At 37.7% G+C, this 25,721-nt stretch overlaps 1 protein-coding gene across 1 annotated transcript in view; it reads right to left on the bottom strand.

Moving 5' to 3' along the window:
* The window catches only part of SYTL5 (synaptotagmin like 5), a gene marked incomplete at both ends in the record, with an annotated part of 247,460 nt that overhangs the window by 185,886 nt on the left and 35,853 nt on the right, over positions 1–25,721 (bottom strand). The window contains 1 exon segment of the mRNA XM_084870462.1: positions 14,598–14,807. Within this exon segment, the coding sequence (XP_084726588.1) occupies positions 14,598–14,807 (210 nt within the window).

Genomic DNA, 25,721 nt, shown 5'->3' with positions numbered 1-25,721 from the left:
CCTGAGGCTTGGAACCTCTCTGGGAGATCCGAAGGGCTATGCCCAGAGGCAATCTCTGATGCGGGCCGCGGTTTACAGACAGAGATGCTGGAAGGATGACCACTAGGAATCAATAGGGACTGGGACTTACCACATATGTTGCTGAGCCAGAGAGGAGCATGAGTTTCCTGAGCTTCTTTCTTCTAAGAAAGAAGAATGGGGGGGCACCCTAAACTGTGAAAGGCCAAACAGAGCGCGCATACACCTGGGTTCGGCACCAGAATATAAGGTTTGAAGCACAGGAAATGAGTCTGAGACCATCAAGACATATTAAAGGATGTTTTTTCTCCAGTAATGAGGGGGACTCATTATGAAGGTAGAGAAATCAGAGTTAGAGGGGAGAGGAGAAAGGAGCCAGCCAGGCTGACTCCACAGGCGAAGAGAGAACAGCAGTACATGGAGGGGTGGTGGAGCCTTTTGAGGAGAGGAACAGGAAAGGATTGGACCCAGGGTGGAACATGCCGATTGGTGGTTCAATGTCTTGGGGATGTCTCAGTGGCAGATGCCAGTAATGTCATAACTCTACCCACCAGCTGGGGGGAGGGAGGATCTCACAGTTTTGCCCTCTAAGGAGGGCAAAATAATCCTTAAATAAAGCCAATTTTTTCAACAGCAGTGAAATTTTAAAGACAAAAAGCCCCCAAGCAACCTTCATTTTAAATAAGCTGGGGGTGAGGACGCATCTGTGCCTCATGGCTCAAACATATCAATTTACTTTCTTTGCTTTTTTAATAAAGATGCCTACTTAAATTATGTAATAAATTAGCTTTCTAAAATAAAACCAAGGTCTCATATGAATTAACTTATATGAGAAGCCAAAGGTGTTTTTTTTTTTTTTAAATATATATTTTATTGATTTTTTTTTACAGAGAGAGAAAGGGAGAGGGATAAAGAGGTAGAAACATTGATGAAAGAGAAACATTGACCAACTGCCTCCTGGACATCTCCCACCGGGGATATGCCTGCAACCAAGTTACATGCCCACGACTGGAATCGAACCCAGGACCCTTCAGTCCGCAGGCCGACGCTCTATCCACTGAGCAAAACCAGTTTTGGCGAGAAGCCAAATTTTTTATAAGCAATTGGATCCTAATAAAGTCTTCTAAGAAAATTACTGAAATCTCCCATAATCCCTCTGTATATGCAAATAAGCCAAAGGAAGTACTCTTCAAAAATAATATTCTAAGCTTAATAAAAAGAAGAAATTTAAAAGTTTTGAAATCTCTTCCACTAATATTTATAGGGTAAACTTAAAATTATTATTCAGGCACTTAATCTGAACATTACCAGTAGTCACCATGACTAAAGGAAAGTCCTTTAATGTGACTATATGGCCTGGCAATATTGGGCAGCATCAAAAAAACAGTCATGCTGGTAACAACCATGTTTTTAAAAAGAAAGACAAAGATTTTTAAAAGAAACTCTCTGAAGGTGGCCTAGAAGTTACTCTGGAAGGAAATAGAGGTTTCCTTCAAACATCTGAAGAACTGTAATTAAAAGTCAATATATTCGGCCTCATAATCTAAATAATTTTATTTTTGCCTCCCTAAACAACATTTATGTAAAGTTACTCAAAGACTAATTAAAGACATTTTAATTAATGTCATTTACTGTCCATAACCTAGGACAAGTAAAGTTAAAAAATAAACCTTATCCAAATCATTTTAAATTGACTAATTGATATAAGTGAATATTCAAGAAAACTTAATTGTACTAGACAGGAAACTATTACTAAAGCATTAACTAATTTTTACTAATAGTTCAAAGATTGCTTAACATCCAATGAATCCAAAGCAGTCATATTTCTATACAGAAAATTAAAATTAAAAGTTATCAAGACTGCATTGTAAAATTTCCAGAAACCTCTCAATATTATTTAAATAAAAAAGGGGGGCAAATTCATTAGTTGGCAAACTCACTGTCAACTAATGAGTTTGCCAACCACTAGGAGGGCATCATTAAAGTTGTTTGAACTGACTTTCTCTTAGTAGGGCTGAGCACAACTATCTTTTCTTTGTTTGCAGGTACTGTTTTTGGTGGACCATCTATTGGTGAATTCTGTCCGTTGTGCTATTATGCTCTTGATCTCATTGTTTTATAGAAAACATTTTCTTTCTCATTTATCTTACACAATACTTATATTTTTTTGCCTTGCAAATGTATTTTAACCCTGAAGTAATCCCATTTCTAAAGAAATTAACTCCTGCCCTAGCTGGTTTGGCTCAGTGGATAGAGCATAGGCCTGTGAACTGAAAGGTCCCAGGTTCCAGTACGGTCAAGGGCACATGCCCGGGTTGCAGTCTCAATCCCCAGTAGGTGGCATGCAGAAGGCAGCCAATCAACGATTCTCTCTCATCATTGAAATTTCTCTCCCCACTTTCCTCAGTGAAATCAATAAAAATATATTGCCAAAACCGGTTTGGCTCAGTGGGTAGAGCAATAGCCTGCAGACTGAAAGGTCTCAGGTTAGATTCCGGTCAAGGGCATGTACCTTGGCTGCAAGCACATCGCCAGTAGGGGGTGTGCAGGAAGCAGCTGATAGATGTTTCTAACTCTATCTCTCTCCCTTCCTTTCTGTAAAAAAATCATATATATATATATGTTTTTTTTATAAAAAAAAATTAACTTGTTTCTTGTGGGACTTGTATAACATTTTCACATTTAGGTCTCCAATGTATTTCACTAATACTGTTTTTCAGGTCTTTAATATTCTGACTGATTTTCTGTCTACTTGTATCAAACTAGAATTGTGGATTTATCTATTTTTCCTTTTAGGTCTGTCAGTTTTTATTTCATGAACTTGGAAGCACTAAATTAGACACAGACTTATTTAAGATTGGCAGATTTTTGTGCTGAACCAACCCTGTTGTTATTATGAAGGGACCTCTTTGTCCTTGGTGTCTGCTTGTCCTGAGTTTACTGTCTCCGGTAACACCATCCTCCGGCCTCCGTAGGAGCAATGCTTGCGTGGCCTGTCTGCACATTAGAACCTGTGGGAGGATTATCTGCATGGGGTCCAGAGAGGATACAGAGAACAGACCTCAGAAAACTGAGAGGCACAGAGAAGTGAATGCGAGGCCTGTGTCCCGGGAAAAGCCATTTCCCCATGCCTGGGAAAAGCTCACGTGATTGGAGCCTGTGGAGGAAAAGCTAGAAATTCCCTGTAGTTTGGTGGAGCGCTTTGGCACATGAAGTTTACCTTTCACAGTATGTTTGAGTGTCTGCTAATGGGCCCTGTGCTAGATGCAGAGGTCAGTTTTTAAAAATATATATATATTTAAATTGATTTCAGAGAGGGAGAGAGAGAGAGAAACATCAATGATGAGAATCATCAATCACATGCCTCCCCCCTGACCCCCACTGGGGATTGAGCCCACAACCCAAACATGTGCCCTGACTTGTGACCTTCATGTTTCATAGGTCGATGCTCAATCACTGTGCAACACTGTCCGGGAGATGCAGAGGCCAATTTGAGATTGAGCTCCTTTAAAGGCCTGCAGCCAGAGCAATGAGGCTAGGGCAGTGGTCGGCAAACTCACTAGTTAACAGAGCCAGATACCAACAGTATGATGATTGAAATTTCTTTTGAGAACCAAATTTTTTAAACTTAACTTCTTCTAATGCACTTCAAAATAGACTCGCCCAGGCCGTGGTATTTTGTGCAAGAGCCACCCTCAAGGGGCCAAAGAGCCGAAATTTGCTGACCACGGGGCTAGGGCATTTGGCAATATTGCTTATATCTGGTTGTCTCTGTCAATGTCTTTCCAGCAGCAAAGTGAACCACTAATGTGAGGAGCAGAAATAGAATAGTGAGGATTGGCTATGGCTGTAAGAAGTACTAATCATGCTCTGTTAACTGTGATTGTTGTGATTAGAGAAAGCACATTGTAGTCCCTTCTCCTTTCTGAGAACTGCCTATCCTCAGGGAAAGATTAACCACCTTGTTACCAAAACAATCTGTCCCAGAGGGTCCGCACTGCCTGTAACCTGCAACCATTGTACCTTGCCCACTGCCAGTGCCTGCAATTCCTCTTCCCCGCCCCCCCCCCCCCCCCCCGATCTCTGTCCTTCTACCCTATGTAAACAGCTGTTTTATGGGGGAGGAAGGATAAGAGCCGATTTTCATGGATGACCTGCTGCGCTCCTATGCTATCGGCAGTATTGGAATAAACACTCATGCACGAAATAAATAAATAAATAAATAAATAAAATTAAATAAATAATTTAAAAAGGGGGGATAGTAGAATAATCCCCTGTAAGAAAATTACACCAAGCCTTAATTGCTTTAAATTTTTTGTAGGAAGTGGTTATAGGGTTAAGCCTCAGAATGGCCTGCTGGCAAAGTCTCAAACAAGTCCCAGCTTGGAGGGCACAGTCCTCTAAGCATAATTAAGCTTGATCTTGTGACTGCTCCCTATATCTTTTCTAGGTAGCTAGTGGGCTGTGGGAGGGGTAGCAACTGCTGCCAAAACAAGTGAAACTTACAAAAACATTGTAGACTACCTTGTTTGTCCCTGATTATAAATAACACCTCAGCTTTGCAGTCTGGATCTGTTCTGTGGCCTCCACCAGGCACAGAAGATCCACGTAGACCCAGCTTTTTTTCTTTGTCTATCATTTTTTCACCCTTCATCTCCCCTGCTCAGGCTCGCCGAACCCTTGGCTGTGCTGGCACGGTCCAATTTTTTACTTTGAAAAACTTTTTTCACTTGTAATGTTGATAGCAAAACCCCCTCCCCCCAAAAGAAACAAAAAAACAAAAACAAAAACACATGGTGGTGTCAGAATAAGCCAAAGGAAGATTGGGCAAAAATGAAAGGATCCCAAATCTAATTTATAGAAAATATTCCTTTAGTAACCTTTGGTTGAGAATATGTTTGTATATTTTCAAAAAACTCCTCCAAGCCCGGTGGATTCCTGCAACAAGGGATCTCAGAGAGGAACTGCCACAGAATAGCAGTAGCTCCCAAGACAAGAGGAGAAATAGTCCAGAGATGGATATGGTGAAGATGCCTTGCCATACTAGCAGTCAGCAGTTGTGCGTTGCTGCAGGTTGCTCAGGACCAAACCAGAGAGGGTTGGACCTGCATTACCACTGTTTGTCCACCATTCAGAACAAGAATGCCATTGCTGGCAAGTACACATAAAAAAAAACAAAAAAAAAACAAAAAAAAAAACCTGTTGGACATTGAAAAGAGGGGACTCAGAGAATTGTTGGCCCAGAAACTTACTGCAGATTAATTCCTTTAATGCCTGACAGCAATTTAAAGGGACTTGATAGAACTGTATCATTTCCATTGAATTTAAAAATCTTAAAACATACATTCTTGTTAAATTTATAAAATAAAAAAGGGTGAGATTCTGGAAGCCAATTCTGGAAGCAGGGCTGAATCATATGGAAATGGCTGAGGGCACTTCCCTAAACCTGAAAAGGATGCATAAATGATTGCTTGCTGCCAGACAGATAAGGGCATTTCAATGTACATGCTATTGCCTCCTCCTGGCCAAACACCTGAACAGCCTTAGGCAGTTCTTCCAATCTGACAATGGATTCTCTGTATACTAAACCCTGGCCATTGATGTGTGTTTGTGTGTGTGTGTGTGTGTGTGTGTGTGTGTGTGTGTGTGTGTGCGTGTGTGTGTGTGTCCTAAGGCAAGGTATTTATATATATATACATACATTGCCTTAGGACAATTTGTGTTAATATAAAGCAAGGTGTCCTGAGATAAAGGAGAACTTGGTTTCTTTAGCCAAGCTCCACTGGCCCCCTTAAATGCCTTCCAAAATTATGTTTCATTTCTGAACTCTTGATTAATTTACAAACAGCACTTTCTCCAGATTCCTGAAGCCTTCTAGATGCTGGATCAAGACACACCGGCAATATATCTCTCCTAATATCAGATAGAATCCTATATATATATATATTGTCTCCTAAGGAGTTCAACCAACTGGGAGTTTGACCATTTGCTATGGTTTGTGCTGATCACCAGCGGGTGGCATAGAATGAATAAAGGTCCAGCCAGCAGCTGGCAGTTGGAGGAAGGAAGACCCTGGCTGTCCCTGATCAATGGTGAGGCCTAGGAACCCTACCTGTACATGAATTTTATGCACCAGGCCTTTAGTATGTAAATAAAATATTAGTAAGGATATTGAAGATTTTGACAACATGATTAACAAGCATTTAGTAGACTTATTTGGGACATTCAAATCAATAACTGCAGAATGCTTTATTTTCAAAGATATAAGAAACATTTAACAAAATTAACCATTTTCTGGTCAGAATTTCAAAGACTAAATTCATAAAAGAATGTTCTATTACTACAGTAAATTTAAGCTAGAATTCAATATAAAAAACAGATACCACCCAGCTGGTGTCGACCTATGAACCAGGAGGTCACGGTTCAATTCTCCCTCAGGGCATATGTCTGGGTTGTGAGTTCAATCCCCAGTGTGGAGCCTGCAGAATTTAGTCCATCAAAGATTCTCTTTCATTATTGATGTTTCTATCTCTCTGTCCCTCTCCTTTCCTCTCTGAAATAAATGAAAAAATAAATATTTTTAAAGTTTAAGAAAAAAATAGATAAATTCCCCATCAAATCTGATATCAAGGAAGACAATTGTAAATAATTCATGATCAAAGAAAAAATTACAATAGAAATTAAAAACTATAATTAAATCTATATCATAAAAATTTATATTAAAATATACAAAGTGCAACTAAACAGTGAGAGCAGGGTAATTCAGTCCGTAAGTGTATATTTTAGAAAATAACAAAGGCTGAAAAACTAAGTATCTTAGCATCTGTATAAAAAATTGTTAATGAGGAATAAATTAAACCCAAAAGAGGTAAAAGGAAAAAAAGAAAGAACATGGTAGAATTCAATAATTTTAAAACAAATATGCAGTATGGCAATAAAAATATATGTGTTAGAAAAAAGCATAACAGTTCACAAATGACATAATTGTCTGTAAAGAAAATTTGAAATCTCAGAAACTATTATAATTAATATATGGATTTAACAAAATTACTGGATACAAGGTCAAACTAATCAAATCAATTAAATTTCTAAAGTTGCATATCAAAACAAGCAATTAAAAAATAAAAAATTTAAAGGACACTATTTATAATAAAAATAAGTTACTTAAAATCAATCTAATGTGTGTCTTGTTCCAGAAAACTATAAAATATTATTGAGAGAAATTAAAGAAGAATTCAGTAAATGGAGGGGCACATAATGTTTGTGGGTTGAGACTATTATAAAAGATGCCAAATCTGTAAAATTATCTATCAATGTAATGCAATCCTGATAAAACTGCCAGGAATGTTTTGTGGAAATGTAAAGGTGTTTTTTTAAATATACAATTTTATTGATTTCAGAGAGGAATGGAGAAGGAGAGAGAAATTGAAATATCAATGATGAGAATCATTGATCCACTGCCTCCTATATGCCCCACACTGGGGATCAAGCCCACAATTCGGGCATGTGCCCTGACTGGGAATTGAACTGTGACCTCCTGCTTCCATAGATCAATGCTCAAACATTGAGCAATGTTATCTGGGCTTATGCACCTTTATAGGTGATTTTAAAATTTTTATGAAAATACCAAGGGCCAAAAATAGCCAGGGCATTTTGAACAGAAACAAAATGGCAAGTCTACCAGATATAAAATCCTATATAATAAAAAGCTTAATATGCTAAGTGTCTGGTCATCCATTCAAACAAAGTATAATATGCTGATGGTATGCTAAGGTTGCTCAACTGCTTGTTATGACATGCCTGACCACCAGGGCAGACAGTGGATTGGTCAACCAGTCTCTATGATGTGCACTGACAACCAGGGGATAGATGCTCTGACCAGTAGGTTAGCTTGCTTCTGGAGTCTGGATTAAGACTGAGCAAGATGGACCAGACATGCTCTGAAGCTCTCCTTCAGTCCTTCTCTGGCTGGCCAACCTCCTGTGACCCTCCCTGGTCCTGATTATGCACTGTTGGGGTCCCTGGGCCTAGTCTGCACCCTCTCACAATCCGGGACCCCTTGGGGGATATTAGAGAACCAGTTATAGCCTGAATCTGCAGGCCAGGCCAAGGGACCCTACTGGTGCATGAATTCGTGCACTGGACCTCTAGTTATATTATAAAGCTACAATAATTAAAATAATGTCACATTGGCACAATGTTAGGTACATAATGGAATTGTCAGAAATGACACTTGATTTTTGAAGATATTACACTGTAGAGCAGTTAATAGATGATGGCCTCTTCAATTAATATTGTTGGATCAAGTGGATACCCACATTAAAACATAAAAATCCCTAACTATATAGCATACACAAAAATCAATTCCATGTACACTGTAAATCTAAAGGTAAAATGATAATTATGGAAGAATACATAGGTAAATGTTTTCATTATGTGGGAGTTAGTTTTCTTTATCAAGATACAAAATACAAAATAAATATAATCATACAGGAACAGATGAACAAATTGAGTTACTGAAAATTAGAGATTACTACTCATCAAATGGCATAATTAAGCAAGTAAAAGACAAGTTAAAAGGTGTGAGAAGATATCTGTAATGCAAGTAGCAGCTTATAATCAGAATATATGAATAATTTGTTTCAAAGAGTCAGTAAAAGACAGAAAACCCAATAGGAAAAGCAGACAAGGAACTTTAACTAGTACATCACAAAAAAAAATCAAGAAAAGAATTAAGAAAATATTCTCATTTTCATTAGTAATAAAGAAAATGCAGCCTTAGCCAGTTTGGCTCAGTGGATAGAGTGTTGGTCTGCGTACCAGAGGGTTCAATTCTGATCAAGGGCATGTACCTCAGTATCAGGCTCCTCCCTAGCCCCAGCCCTGGTTGGGGCACATGCAGGAGGCAACTAATCGATGTGTTTTTTTCACATCAATATTTCTCTCTGTCTTTCCTTTCTTCCACTCTCTGAAAATCAATGGAAAAATATCCTCAGGTGAGGATTTAAAAACATGCAAATGAAATCTACTACAATCCTAGCAAAATTACAAAAATTAAAAAAAAAGTGATGGTAAAAAAGTAATTATGACTCTCATGAATTAATAATGAGAGGGTAACACAATATTACCACTTTGAAAATCTACTTGCCATCATCTACTGAAAATGAACATATGCATATTCTATGAACCAGCAATTTTATTCATATGTATATATGGAATAGAAATACATACATGCACATGTGCACCAAGAGACATGCACAAATATATTTTTAATAACAGTGTTTATAAGAGGTAAAAGCTGAAAGCACCCCAATGTCCATTAATGATAGAATGATATATAAATCCTTATCCTATATAATAAAGAGGTAATATGCAAATTGACCATCACTCCAACACACAATATGGCCACCCCATTTGGACACAAGATGGCTTTTGCAAGTTGGCCGGCAGGGGAAGGCAGTTGGGGGGGGGCAGGCCTGCAGGGGAGGGTGTTCGGGGGCACCCAGGCCTGCAGAGGAGGGCAGTTTAGGGTGACCAGGCCAGCAGAGGAGGGCAGTTAGGGCCAATTGGGCTGGCAGGGGAGAGCAATTAGGGGAAACAGGCTGGCAAAGGAGGGAAGTTAGGGTGACTATTCCAGCAGGGGAGGGCAGTTGGTGGCTACCAGGCCTGCAGGGGAGGACAGTTAGGGGTGATAAGGTTGGCAGGGGAGTGGTTAGGTTTTGATTAGGCTGGCAGGCAGGCGAACGGTTGGGAGCCAGCAGTCCTGGACTGTGAGAGGGATGTTCGATTGGGCCTAAAATGGCAGTTGGACATCCCTCAAGGATTCCCAGATTGGAAAGGGCTGAGGGACACCCCCCACCATGTATAAATTTTGTGCACCGGGCCACTATTATATTTATGAAATGTGATAGCATAAAACAGTGAAAATGACTAAACTGCTATATGCAGCAAAAATGGATTAGTCTCACAAGTAAAATGTTAATCCAAGTAAGTTATAAAAAAATACAAACTGTATAAATTGATTTATATAATGTACAGACAGACCTCAACTTACAGTGTCTTTACTTGTGATTTTTCAACTTTACAATGGTGCAAAAAAAGTACATACAATAAATTACATGGGATATTTAACACTTTATAAAATGAGTTTTGTGCTAGATGATTTGTGCTAATGTAAGTGTTCTGAGCATGTTTAAGGTAGGCTATGCCAAGCTAGAATGTTGTGTAAGTTAGGTGTATTACAGCATTTTCAACTTAGGTATTTTCAACTTCTAATAGGTTTATCTGGATGTAACCCCATTGTAAATCAAGAAGCAGCTGTATAAAAAATCAAAGCTTCTCTATGGCATTAGCAGGATAGTGCTTATTAGTTAGGGAATTAAAAGGGAGTACTGATTGGGAGGAGGAATGAGAAAGCCTTCTGGGGTGTTAGTGAGGTTTCATATCTTCACTTGAGTGATAGAGACACAAATATAATGATAGTCCACCAAGCTGTCCACCAGTACTTCTCATCCAGGACCAGGTTTTGCTCCTCAGGAGATATGTCTGGAGTAATTTTTCATTGTCACGACTGGAAAGGGGAAAGGGTGCTACTGGAATCTACTGGATAGAGGCCAGGACTTCTGTTAAACATCATACTGTGCATAGGACAGTCCCTCCCTCCCCAGAAAAGAATCATATAATCTAAATTATCAATAATACACCCTCGCCAGTTTAGCTTGGTAGATAGAGAGTTGGCCTGTGGACAGAAGGGTCCCAGGTTTGATTCCAGTCACAGGCACATGCCTGGATTGTGGGCTTGGTCCAATATGCTGGAGGCAGCCAATCAATGATTCCCTCTCATCATTGATGTTTCTACCTCTCTCTTCTTCTCTGAAATCAATAAAAATATATTTAAAAATCTTTAAAAAAGATAAACTATCAATAATAATAAAATTCAGAAACTTATTCATTTATTTGTGCTCTTTTGTGTATGTGAGTTAACTCTAATAAAAAATAAATAAAGGTCATGCACATATATATCCATAAATGAACATATACTGTATATCCATAAAGGAAAAGGATGCTACTCTCTATGTTTTCCTATTTTTACTTTACTTCTTATTAATTTGTTGTTTTCTGGTGGTTACTAAGAACTAGGAGGGACAAATACTCTTGGAAAATTGTAGAGAAGTAAAATTAAAATTGAAGAAGGTATGCTTGTTTATTTTTTCTTTCTGTGATTTATTATTTTACTATGCTGTAGTAAAAGCCTTTATATTCAACTCTGACATGCTAAATTAAGTAGATCAGAATTGGAGAAACCCATCACTTCATACTGAGACAAACTTTTTGTTGTTATTCCTCAGCTGAGGATATTTTTTTCCACTGCTTTTCTTTTTTTCCTTCTTTTTTAAATTAAATTATTATCTGTGTACATATTTTAACATTGCCCCCCCCCCATACTACATCAAAATAAAAAACTTTTTTACAGCAAAAGAAACCATCAACAAAACAACAAGAAAGCCCACTGTGTGGGAGAACATATTTGCAAATGTTACCACTGATAAAGGTTTAATCTCCAACATCTACAGACAGCATATACAACTAAATAAAAGGAAGATGAATGATCCAATTAAAAAATGGGCAATGGACCTAAATAGAATATTTTCAAAAGAAGACAGAAGGAAGGACAAAAGGCACGTGAAAACATGCTCAAAGTTACTAATTATCTGAGAGATGCAAATCAAAACAACAATGCGGTACCATCTCACACCTGGCAGAATGGCCAACATCAACAAATCAACAAACAACAAGTGTTGGCGAGGTTGCGAAGAAAAAGGAACCCTTGTGCACTGCTGGTGGGAATGCAGACTGGTGCAACCACTGTGGAGAACAGTGTGGAGTTTCCTCAAAAAACTGAAAATGGAACTCCCATTTGACCCAGTAATCCCACTCCTAGGAATATATCCCAAGAAACTAGAAACACCAATCAGAAAAGATATATGCACCCCTATGTTCATAGCAGCACAATCTACAATATCCAGAATTTGGAAACAGCCTAGGTGCCCGTCAGCAGATGATTGGATCAAAAAACAATGGTACATCTACACAATGGAATACTATGCAGCCATAAAAAAGAAATAATTCTCATCATTTGCAGCAACCTGGATAGAATTGGAGAACATCATGTTGAGTGAAATAAGCCAGTCAATGAAAGAGAAACACCACATGACCTCCCTCATTTATGGATAATAAAGAACATTATAAACTGATGAACCAAAAGATAGATATAGAGACAGTAAAGCAACAAGCAGAATGTCAAATTACAGTGGGGAGGGTAGGGAGATCTGGGGGAGATAATAGATCAACCGAAGGACTTGTATACATGCATATAAGTTCCATTGCTTTTCAAAGAGAGTGGCCGGAAGGGGTCAGGAAAGAAAGAAGCGTGGATATGAGAGAGACACATCTATTGGTTGCCTCCACCATGGGCCATGACCATGGGTAGAGAGTGAACTCGCAACCCAGGTACTTGTCCTTGATCTTGAATCAAACTAGTGACCTTGTGGTCTATAGGCCACTGAACCAAACCAACCAACCAGGACCAAACAAACTTTCTCACTCTCTCTCTCTCTCTCTCTCTCTCTCTCTCTCTCTCTCTCTCTCTCTTTTCATACGTTATAGATGTCTCTCATCCCACACCCATCCCGCCCAAACATTCTGAAGGATTGCCCAAGGTCTGAAATAGCAACTTTTTGCATTACTAACTTGAGTCACAGGTATTTATTACTTTTTAAATATATATATTGATTTATATTATATATTGATTTCAGATAGAAAGGGAGAGGGAGAGAGAGATAGAAACATCAATGATGAGAATCATTTATTGGCTGCCTCCTGCACAACCCCTACTGGGGATGGAGTCCACAACCCAGGCATGTGCCCTTGACTGGAATCAAACCCAGGACCCTTCATTCCACTGGTTGACACTCTATCCACTGAGCCAAACCAGCTAAAGCCAGATTACTTTTAAGTAGAAAGCAAAGTGCATTACTGATACTTTTCCTGTACAGGTATATAGAGAAATACACAAAGTAAATAATTTTATTTTATGAGAAAAAATAAGATATCTAGTATTATTTGTGCAGCCTGATTTGCAGATTCCTAAATTTAATTTAGAAAAAAAAATACAAATGTCAACAAAGACTATATTAAACCCATATGTCAATGATTTCAAAATCAGTGTTCATTCCCAGAGGTCTATAGAAGGATGTTTGCTAATTAGGGGAAGGAAACATTAAAAGGAATTTACTGATGTTGGACAAAATATTAAAGACGGTTACTTAAGTATATTAATGCATTCAAATAAAGTAATAAAATAACTTAAATGGTTCATTTCTTTAGAACTGTTTCTTTTAATCCAGTGTGAAAAACAGCATGAATTGCTCATTTCAGGATCACTTTTGAAAAATTACAGGAAAAAATAACATACATTAAATAATACGATCACTGAATATAGGGATCCTCAATCAGACACACTAGCCTTTATTCAGAGTGGTTGGAGATGGAAGGTCACTCACTCTTACTATTAAACTATTCACTTTTCTCTTAAAATTATCCTCTTAACACTTATAAGAGAATGTGTTAGTGAGGGGAAAAGATAAACTTAACTAAATCAAATCAAATGAACCTGAAGTGATTTCAGCACCCTCCAACACCTCAACCACAGAAAACAGATCAACACAAAGTTGCCTTGAGATGAGATTATTAGGCACCTCCTAGGGTAGAAGAAATGAAGTGACTTTGGGAAGGAGAAAATATATTGGTTGGTCCAGGGAGAGACTTTTCAAAAGTATGGAATTAGTAGGATCTAGGATTAGACTCCAGTTTATTATTTCCACATCAGACTTAGACTCCAGTTTATAGAAAACAATGATTCTTGACATATACCCAGGTTGAAATAGAGAATCCTGTGACCATTTTACTCCAATAGGCTAAATGCAGAGGTGAACGAGAAGTTTCTCTCCTTTCACCCTTTCTCAAGAACTAGGTTGGCAAAAATTCAGGAACTACTCTAGTTTTGTCTCTCAGCTGATGTGGAGAGAACAGCCCAGAAATTTCATATCTATCTTGCCAGTTACCCTAAATGTCTAAGGTAACTGTCCGTGCTTTCTGAGAAGTCACATGGAGCCAAGTGGGGCTCTAATAGAAGATCATGTGTGGTTTTCAAATGCAGAAAGAGACCTCATTATGTCAGGCTTCTAATTTTACTATTGTTATAGTGTTAAACAATAAAAATACTGTTATTTTTTACTCTGTATATGTCTCTGTTTATCTATTCCTCTCTCTCTCTCTCTCTCTCTCTCTCTCTCTCTCTCTCTCTCTCACACACACACACACACACACACACACACACACACACACACACACATACACCACTGCCAAATGCCAAAGTCTTGCTGAACCTATGATTGAGCTATACTTATAATTCCACGTTCTATCCAAAAATTTTAAATACTCTTTTTCTTTCTTGTTTTTCCCATTCCAATCCTTTTAGTCTTCAAATCTGGCTTTCCAAGCAAAATCAAGAAACTCACGTGATTTTGGCACAGACAGTGCACTTCCAGCTGCCATCAAGGCCCGAGACCCGACATTCACTGCACACCCTCAGTGAGCAGGCTTGGCATGGGTTTCCCCTGTCAAATATTAAGCCCAGGTTTCTCTGACAGTGAACACAGACTCTGCTGGTCTCTTGTTGAATCTTCCCACTTCTATGTTTTGCTTCTAGGAGTTCGTTTTTCAGCTTCCTGGAAGGAGAGGGGGAATACCACTTTAAGAGAGAGAGAGAGAGAGAGAGAGAGAGAGAGAGAGAGAGAGAGAGAGAGAGAGACAGAGAGAAGCTAAGCTATCTTTACTTAAGGAATATTTTCATTTGGAATACCATTTAAAAGAATCAAGGAGTCAGAGCCAAATAATTTCAGAAAACAATTTCTTCCTCTATAGTCAACAATTTTTGACATCAATAGTTGAAAACGTTTGTGTTTTACTTTTGAATTTTGACATCCTTCCTGAGCACTACTACTTTGAAATTAGTATTTATTCACATTCTACTCTAACTCCTCCAAGATCTTTGATGCCATAATATTGGAGCACAACCTTAGCCTAGAGGCATGCACAATGTCATGTTCTTTACTTACCTAGATATACTATATGGAGAAAGAATGTGAAATCAACCTTGGCAACACAGAAACTTTCCTTAGGTGATCCAATGAAGAGATTTCTACAAAGACATTGCCTACTATTTCAAATCTAAATGCTTATTATATGAGGGTATCCAAAAATGTCCCTTAACCTATGGGCTTTGCTGTCAGACATATCTATGTGTGAATCCAAGTTGCATCATGAATTATCTGTCCAACCTTAGAAAATGGTTTACTGACTCAACCTGTGACTCTTTGTTTCTAAATTGGGGGTAATAAAATTCTTATTCTTATTATATTATTTTCTGTTTTATAAAATAGTTTTAAAAATAGACTATTATTGATTTCAGATACAGGAAAGGAGAGGGATAGAGATATAGAAGCATCCATGATGAAAGAGAATCATTGATTGGCTGCCTCCTGCTGGAGATCAAGTCTACAACCCAGGCAGGTGCCCTGACTGGGAATCAAACTGTGACCTACTGGTTCATAGGTCAACATTAAACCATTGAGCAACACTGGCTGAGCTATTATTTTCTGTTTTTAAGATTAAATGACATAGCCCTGACCTGCATGGCTCAATGGTTAGAATATTGGCCTGTAGACCCAAGGATTGCAGGTTTGATTCCCAGTCAAGGGCATATACCTGGGTTGCAGGTTCGGCCTCCCACCCCTGGTTGGGGCATGAGTGAAAGGCAGCCAATCGATGTATCTCTCTCACATCGATGTTTCTCTTCTCTCTCCATTCTTTCTACTGTCTCTAAAAAAATCAATGGAAAAGATATCATTGGGTGGGTGTTAATAACAACAAAAAAGATTAAATAGTATAATATATAAAGTTACCAGCACTGTTCCTGGTACATAGGTACTAAATAAATGCTATTTCCATGTCCATTTTTTTTCACTACCAGACAATTTATACAATTTATTTATATACAATTTAGAAGATAACTATTCAAAGTGTGGTTCTTGTTATGGAAGTGTCAGCATCATCTGGGAATTTGTTAGGAATGGAGAATCGCAGGTCCTATCTCAAACCTACTGGATCAGATTCTGCATTTCACAAAATCTCCAAGTGATTAAAGTTTCAGAAGCACACCATTGGAACAGTTGTTATCAGATTTGGCTATGCACTGGAATCACCTGGAAAGATTTTTAAAAATTACACTGATTTCCAAGCCTCCCCCGCCACTCCCATATAATTGGTTTAGGATGAGGCCTATGCAATGGTATTTTTTAAAGATTCCTTATTTATTCTATGTATTGCCAAATTTGGAAAACAAATGACAGATTCATTCCACTTAAATGTTTCACAGACATACCATTATTTTATGTTATCCATATCCAATCCCTTTTTTACATAACATTTGTATGTTCTAGAAGAAAATAATCCCAGATTCATCCCACAGATCTCATACTTTTTCCTTTTACATTTGTGGAACTCTGCTTCATTATATCCAACAATACTAGTATCTCCCCAAAGGCAGGAATAATGACTTCAGTTTCTTGTATATACTGCTCAGGACCTAGTTCTGTGCTAAATTATGAGGTACTTAAATGTTTAAAACTATTTATTATCTCTTTGGGGCCCCCAAATAACTTGTAATGTATTATGAGTCTCATGTTAAAGATTGTACGCAGTATATATAAAACCAGAAATCAGGTCTTTTAATCCCTTGCCTAATGAGAGATTCATAGATGGGGAATTATAAAAGTGAATAGTAAGAGTTCCAAAACCTTTGATTGTCTCACTCATTTGTCCAATGAACATTTACTAGGTGCTTATTATGTTTGAGGCATTCTGATATTCAGAGAGGAAAATAAGTCAAATAGGATATCTACTAAGATTCCCATTATCCTCCATATTATTCAAGAACAGGACAAATAATGCAAAATGATTCATATGTTGCAACAGGCAGCTATACCTAAATCTCTTCTCCTATCTAAACACAAATGACAAACTACAGCAGATGCTTTCTTGATCCCTGATTTAGAGCTTACCTTTCTGTCTTTTTCTCCCATGAGCAACTGGCTCATGAAATGAACTGTAAGAAAAGTAAATCCATATGATTTACTTTTGAAAAGTTATAAAAGCTACAAGCTTTAAAGAAAAAGAATGCATTATCATTTTGAGACTACAACCATATTATTTAGAGAAGCACTTCAAGGCACAGGAGAAATAAAACATTGCCAATTCAAAATCTATAACAAATCTTGCAACAAGAATAAAGAAACAACAAGGATAAAGTGATCAAAATGGGTAGAAAAAAGCTAGAAATCTTAGACAGCAGTGCTACCCAAGTAGGCTGGGGGTGGAAGGAGAGTACTAAACCGAGACAATGGAAAGTTCTAGGATTTTCCAGAGGTAAATTATCTTCTGGAAGAAAATTCTATAATCAGGTGCCTGAAGTTTAACCAAATTGGAGAATTTAAGGTCATAAGGACAAACATTTATAGTATATTTTTCTTTGTGATCTACTGATAGGACTTTAACAATCAGGTTTCACCTAGTTCACAGTTCTGGAATTTGAAAAGACTTGGGGCTCTGTAAACCAGGCCACAGGAAAAAAATAACAAGTTTCCAAACACACTAGTTGGGAAATTCCTAAGTCAATAAGTACTAATTGTGCCACATATTCTGGAGGGTCTCTAACACATGTGGAAAGAATTCCATAGGCTGGCACAAACTTTGAAGCAGTTTACTAATTTTTCAAATACCTCTTAGAAATTGACCCAATTCAATCATGTCTAGGATAATTCACATGAAGTAGACACAGCGATTTTCAGGCACTCAAGAAGAGGATAAAAGGAGTCAACTGCAACTATGAAAAGAAAGTGTGCATGCATATAATCACAACTAACAGACATAAGACCCTGGGGCAGGGGGACAAGGACAACTGCTGGAGGGTAGGGGAGGCCAGGGAGAGGTCAGTGGTGGGGGGGGGGGGAGGAGACATATGTACTACTATTTGTAATACCTTAAACAATAAAAATTTTTAAATAAAAATAAAAAAAGTATTTAAAAAAAAGAAAAGAAAGTGTGCAATTGGAGAACCTGGTACCAAAGAGAAAGGGAAGTATAGGGAACTAGAAGACAGTAATAGGATGGGAAATGTCTGTTCCCTTTCTTTGCTAGCCAGCACTTACAAAACAAGATGGACCTTATTTGGAGGAAGGTGTTTCAGGGATGTTCATTTCTCTCATACACATAAGTAAGAAGAAATGTTTCTACATCCAAGAAACAGGTTCAGAAAATTAGTTTCACCCCATACTATGGTAACAAATATATAAAAATGCTAACATTGGTATGGTTTGTGTGGTAGGACAATGTATAGGTTTTCTTTTATTTTCTGAATTTCATATGTAATTTTATTAATATTATAATTTTTAAAGTGCAATAAACATTGAAACAAAAAAGTAAATTGGTTTCATATTTCCCCCCATATAAGAAGAAATTCATAATGAGCATTAGTTTAGTCTACAAAATCAGGTCATTAAGCATTCCTTTCATCCTGATAGTCTCTTATCTCTAATGTATGATTTATCATTCTTTTTTTTATTGTCTCAAATATTTGCAAAGATGAATGCTCCATAGTCTCTTCAAGAAGCACTCTCAATTGGTTATGTTTTGGTATTTTTTAAATAAATCTTTATTGTTCAGATTATTACAAATGTTCCTCTTATATTTCCCCTCCATTGCTCCCTCCACCAGGTTCTCACCCCCCATTGTCCTCATCCATAGGTGCACAGTTTTTGTTCAGTCTTCCTGCACCCCTTACTCCCCCTTTCCCCGAGAATCATCAGTCCACTCCCCTTCCATACCTCTGATTCTATTATACTCAGCAGTTAATATTGTTCATCAGATTTTTTAAATTCCCTTGGTTTTTAGTTTCACTTGTTGATAGTTATGTATTTGTTGTTCATAATTTTTATCTTTATCTTCTTCCTCTTCCTAAAGAACCCCCTTCAGCAATTCATATAATTCTGGTTTGGGGGTGATGAACTCCTTTAGCTTTTTTTATTTGTGAAGCTCTTTATCTGGCCTTCGATTCTGAGTGATAGCTTTGCTGGGTAGGTTATTTTTGGCTGTAGGTTCTTGCTATTCATCACCTTGAATATTTCTTGCCATTACCGTCTGGCCTGCATGGTTTCTGTTGAGAAATCAGCTGACAATTGTATGGGTGCTCCTTTATAGGTGACTAACTGCTTTTCTCTTGCTGCTTTTAATATTCTCTCTTTGTCTTTTGCTCTTGGAATTTTAATTATGATGTGTCTTGGTGTGGTCCTCTTTGGATTCCTTTTGTTTGGGGTTCTGTGCGCTTCTTGGACTTGTAAGTCTATTTCTTTCACTAGGTGGGGGAAGTTTTCTGTCACTATTTCTTCCAGTATTCTTTCAGTATCTTCCTTTCTCTCTTCTTCTGGGGCCCCCATAATTCTGATGTTGGTTCATTTGAGGTTGTCCCAGAGGTTTCTTACACTATCTTCAACTTTCTGGATTCTCTTCTCTTCTTGCTTCTGTGGAGGAATGTCTTCTAGCTCTTTGTGTTTCAAATTTTGACTTGGTTCTTGGCGATCTTCCAGTCTTATTTTAGGACTCTGTATAATATTTTTTTTCAAAGTTTTTTTGTATGACCAAGGTTCTTTTTTTAATATCATTTTAAAAAAAATTTTCAATTACAGTTGACATAGATATTATATTAATTTCAGGTGCATGCCCCAGTGATTAGTGTAAGTGATCATCTTGAAAAATCTCACACCTATCTGACACCATACATAGTTATTTGAGTATTATTGACTATATTCTCTATGCTCTGTTTTATATCCCCAAGACTACACTATAACTAATTTGTATTTGTACTCTTTAATCCCTTTACCTTCTTCACCCATCCTCCTAATCTCCCTCCCATCTAGCAGCCATCAAAATGTTCTCTCTATGAGTCTGTTTCTGTTCTGCTTGTTTTGTTGATTTTGGATTTTTAGATTCAATTGTTGATAGGTATATATTTATGGCCATTTTATTGTCTATATTTTGTATTTTTTTTCTTCTTAAAGAAGACTTTAATACTTCATGTAATACTGGTTTGGTGGTGATGAACTCCTTTAGCTTTTCCTTGTCTTTATCTGACCTTTAAAAGCTTTGCTGGGTAGAGTAACTTGGTTATTGGTCTTTGGTTTTTATCACTTTGAATATTTCTTGCCACTCCCTCTGGCCTGCAAAGTTTCTATTGAGAAATCAGCTGACATCTTATGGGCACTCCCTTGCTGCCTTTAAGATTTTCTGTTTATCTTTAACCTTTTGCATTTTAATAATGATGTGTTGTGGTGTCAGCCTCTTTGGATTCATCTTATTTGGGACTCTATGTGCTTCTTTGACTTGTATGTCTATTTCTTTCACCAGGTAAGGGAAGTATTCTGCCATTATTTTTTCAAATAGATTTTCAATTTCTTTTCTCTCTCTCTGTCTGGCACCCTATGGTGTGAATGTTGGTACGCTTGAAGTTGTCCCAGAGGATCCTTATACTATTTTCATCTTTTTTTATTCTTTTCTCTTTTTGCATTCTGACTGTTTTTTGTTTGTTTGTTTGTCTGTTTGTTTTGCTTCCTCATATTCCAAATTGCTGATTTGATTCTTGGTGTCCTTTACTGTTGATTCCCTGTAAATTATTCTTCATTTCAGTTTGTGTATGCTTAATTTCTGTATAATTTTTTTTTTATTTCAGACAATGTATTCTTTATTTATAGTTGATCCCTTTTCATATCCTCAAAAGTCTCATTTATTTTATCAGCCTTTTCTAGGAAATTCTTGAAAAACCTTATAACTGTAGTTTTGAACTCAATGTCCATTCTTTTACTTTCCTCCATTTCCTTCCTCTGTGTCCTGCCTCTTCTCTGCATTTTAGTTGCGTCCCTGATTTGATGGAATAGTTTTGTGTGCTAGGTGTCCTGGTAGAGCCCAGTAGCTCAGCCTTCCCAGTTACCTGAGGTGGACAGTATTGGTGCAGCCCTTTGTGGGCTGTGTGTGCAGTCTTGTTGTTAAGCCTTGTTTGTTGTTGGTATCACTGAGAAGCATTGATCTTGATTTATCATTCTTAAGCAAAATTCCCAGACAGCTCCAATATAACATCTACTTTTAAGGCAGGAATAAGGAGGAAGGGGTGTCACATGAACCTGTCTCTTAACAGAAAAGCATAAATTAACTAAAAAGTTTTCACATCAGATTTCCCTTTAGGTTTCCTTGTTCAGACAGTGTCACTAGCTGCAAGGGAGGCTAAGAACATGGAACAAGTTGGACTGCACATCCCTGCCCACTTGACATTAGATGTGGTATTGTGATTGGCATTGATCGGTGAAATATGGCATGGGCTTCCTTCTAGTTAAAAACTGAAAAAGTTAATGCTTGGTTTTTCATAAATCCTCCTCTTCCCTTGGAAAGTGGCAATGTCCCAAATTGTGTCTGCTCTGTAAATATGGGTCTTGGTCTGAACTATAGTCCCCAGCCATCCTGTTTTAGATGTATAGGATAAAAAAAATAAAAAAACAAAAAAACAAAAAAACCTTTCATTATTTTAAGCCACTAAGAATTTGAGGCTATTATTACAGCATCATTTAGCCTATACTGACTGATAAACATAGTGTAGCCATTCATCTTGTTAGCTCACATATATCCTTTCTACTTCAGCTTTACTGTTGCTTCCCCAGAGAGGCTTTTTCTGACAGTCAAATCTTCAGCAGATTCCTATCTTATTCTCACTCACAGAAATGTGTTCTTTTTCTTCACATACCATAATTAAATATATATATATATATATATATATATATATATATATATATATATATATATTATTGATTTTTTTTTTTACAGAGAGGAAGAGAGAGGGATAGAGAGTTAGAAACATCGATGGAAGAGAAATAACAATCAGCTGCCTCCTATACACCTCTTACTGGGGATGTGCCTGCAACCAATGTACATCGGTCCACAGGCCAATGCTCTATCCACTGATCTAAACCAGTTAGGGCCTTACCATAATTTTTTTATTATACCTTTATTTGGCTGTTTTAAACTGGTTTAATTATCTCACTAACTCCTCTACGAGGGCAAGACTATCTGTAGTGGCTGGAACATCCTATATAATAAAAGCCTAGGTTGCATCAGGCCCTCACACAATACCCTCACACAACATCACCATAAGATGGCAGCCACAAGATGGTCGCCACAAGATGGCTGTGTGCACAGCAAAGGCAGAGCTTGGTAGCCATTCCACTTGGTGTGGCCTGGTGGTCCTGCGGCTCTGTGCAGCATGGAGGAGACTGGTCCCAGCATCTCCGCCACCTCGAGCAGAGGAGGCAGGTCGCAGCAAGGGAATGCAGTTGTGGATGATCAGGCCCTGGCAGGGGAGGGCAGTTGTGGGTGATCAAGTCTGGCAGGGTAGTGCAGTTGTAGGTGATCAGGTCTGGCAGGAAAGGGCAGTTGTGGGTGATTAGGTCTGGCAGGCGAGGGCAGTTGGGGGCGATCAGGCCGGCATGAGAGGGCAGCTTGGGGCTATCAGATGGCAGGGGAGGGCAGTTGGGGGCAATCAGGCCAGCAGGGGTGCAATTAGTCATCAACCAGGCTGACAGTGGATGATCAGGCTGGCAGGCAGGTGGGCGGTTAGGAGTCCCCAGTCCTGGATTGTGAGAGGGATCAGGCCTATAGTGGCAGCTGGACATCTCCAGAGGGGTTCCCGATTGGAAGGGTGCAGGCCGGGTTGAGGGACAACCCCTCTCCATGCACGGATTTTGTGCACAGGGCCTCTAGTAATAGATAACATTTAATTAGATGAATAAGAGAAAGCATAAGTAAAAGGTAACAGAGGAGAAAAGGGGGGCAGGGGGAGAGAAGGAAACTCAGCCATGCTGCTTTTTGGGTATCACTGGGCATTCCACTTAACCTTTCTGGGTCTCAGCTACTTCAACTTCAAAATGAAGGTAATTCCCTTCCATTCTTCATCTGAGGGTGTTTGTGAGGGCCAGAGTCAATAAAGTATGGTAGCGTGCTTTGTGAATTATAGATGATTTTACAAAATATAACCATCATTATTTAAAAGAGAATGAGCCCAGCTGGTGTGGCTTAGTGGTTGAGCTTCAACCTATGAATCAGAAGGTCATTGCTTGATTCCCAGTCAGGACACTTGTCTGGATTGTGGGCTTGATCCCCAGAATGGGGCATGAAGAAGCAGCTGATCAATGATTTTCTCTCAATATTGATGTTTCTAATTCTTTCTTTCCCTCTGCCTTCTTCTCTGAAATCAACAAAAATATATTTTTAAAAAGAGAATGAGAAGATAAAAAATGTGGAATGTTGGTTTAGTAGGAATAAATTAAAATTAAAATTAGCTTAAACTGAAATCAAACACACTTTAAAAAAAAGTAATGCACACCTGATGAAACTACAAAATGTTCTCAATTACTTGATAAGAATTTCCAGAGCTTTCTCCCACTTCCTTAATCTCATTTCTACACCTTTGTTCGGTAAGCAAAACTATTTTGATTCTGAAAAATATATAATCCCCCTATTTTTTATTGCTGAAAGAGAAGCAGAGAATATGGGAGAGGGATGGAAAAGAGTAGTACAGATAAATATGGCCTAAAGTCAATGGTTAAAAACTAATTTTAAAAAACTATAAAAAAATTATTGAAGATATTTAATTTCTGTTAACATAAATTCTTTATAAGAGATAAGCTCAGGATGCTCTTGCATTTTAAAGTATCAGTTCATTCTTTACATTTTCTTGTTGCTGCACAGATACATTTATATTAACATGTGAATTTATTACCTATATTTAATTGAAATCTTAAATATTGAAAAGATGAACTATCTCAACTGTAGTTGAATGATAGAATAGAATATCTTCATTTCTATATTCTGGTGATATACTAAATTCATGTTTTTCTATTCCATTATCAAAAATGTTCAATTCATTACAGACTACTTGTTTTATCTTTTCATAGACATATTCCTTTTAAATCAGGTATTGTTTTTCTTAAAATTCCCATCACATGTGTGTCATTATTTTCCTTTCATTACCATATCTAGTCCCAATTGTACATTCTTTTGCACCAAATAAGATATGAATTTTAGAATGGAAGCAAATTTTTGCCAGGAAGAGGAAGCAACAGAAAAGTATATTTGATTCCTTGATGTCTTTAAACAACACTCAATATCATCTAGAAAAGCACATCAAGTCTTAAGAAGAGAGGATGAAAAATTGAGGACTATATACTAGTGGCCCAGAGCATAAGGTTCTAAAGTCAGAGTATCTGGGTTAAAATCCTGGCCTTCCCACATATTTACTTAGAGACTTTTAGAAAATTACTTCTCTTTCTAAAGCCTTAAGGAGACCTAACTTCCCTTACTCAAAATATTCCTTCTATAAAGAAAATCATAATAGCTACAACCTTATAGGCTTATTGTGAACATTAAGTAAAATGTTAAGCATAGCTTGACACATAGTATTTGTGGACTAGACAATTATGTTATGTGTCTCCCAATATCTGTTCTCCCCTTCTCTGTTAGTGGAATATATAGCCAGGTTCATTACCATTCAGAATCAAAACTATATTTCCCAGTATGCCTTAGATTTTGCCATGAGACTAAATGTTGGCTAATGTGATGTGATCAGAAATGATTTAGGCAGCATCTAGGTCATGTTCCTAATGGAATAGGCCTTCCTTTTCCTTAAATCATTCCTCTTTTACAAAGGCTGGGATGAAAACATAGGGGTAAGCCATTTTGGATCAAGATAATGGAGCAACTAAAGAAAAGGTGCTCAGAACCATGCTAAAATGGAGCCACCATAACAATATCACAAAACTGGCAGCCAACCAAGACTTCAATTAGAGAGAAAAGTATTTCTTTCTTGTTTTAGCCTTACTATAATGTGTCTGTCACCCATAGCCAAGCCTATTTCCCAACAAGTAAAATAAAAACTCAATAATATTAGCTTGTTGTGTTATTGTCCACTAGCAGAGATATTGCTGTTAGGTTCTGCTTCAGCCTCTGTTGCAATACCTTCAAGCTAAATCTTTGTCTAGAGCTAGAGTTTCATATCCCTTTAAGAGAGCAAAGCCATGTATTTAAAATTGATGAAAAATACTGTTTAACCAGAAAGGAGGCAAAAATCACTTGAGAAAATATATGCATGAAGAATCATGTCACAGTAGCCAGATGTCAATGGTGTTGTGGAGCGAATGTGAATGAACAACCACTAGAGTTCAGACCAAATTAAAATTTAGAGAGGCTTTATTAGCCAGCTGGCCTGTGACTGATCTGCCTTTCTCCACGCTGGAAATCCAGAAAGCAGCAACAACCCTTTGTGCAGAACCACTTTTAAATCCATTAACCACATCATGTTTTTGCAGAACAAGTAACCCAAGACAAAACAGTTTTTCCCAAGTAACGTCAAAGACATGCCATTGACGACCATGAGATTAACAGGGTCATCCTGTTCTTCAGAAAGCTGACAGTGTTGCATGAAAGAAGAC

This window comes from Pipistrellus hanaki (assembly GCF_964339955.1).
Source record: "Pipistrellus hanaki genome assembly, chromosome: X".
Classification (NCBI taxonomy): Eukaryota; Metazoa; Chordata; class Mammalia; order Chiroptera; family Vespertilionidae; genus Pipistrellus; species Pipistrellus hanaki.
The sequence above is the reverse complement of the archived record's forward strand: the minus strand, read 5'-3'. Positions and strand labels throughout refer to the sequence as shown.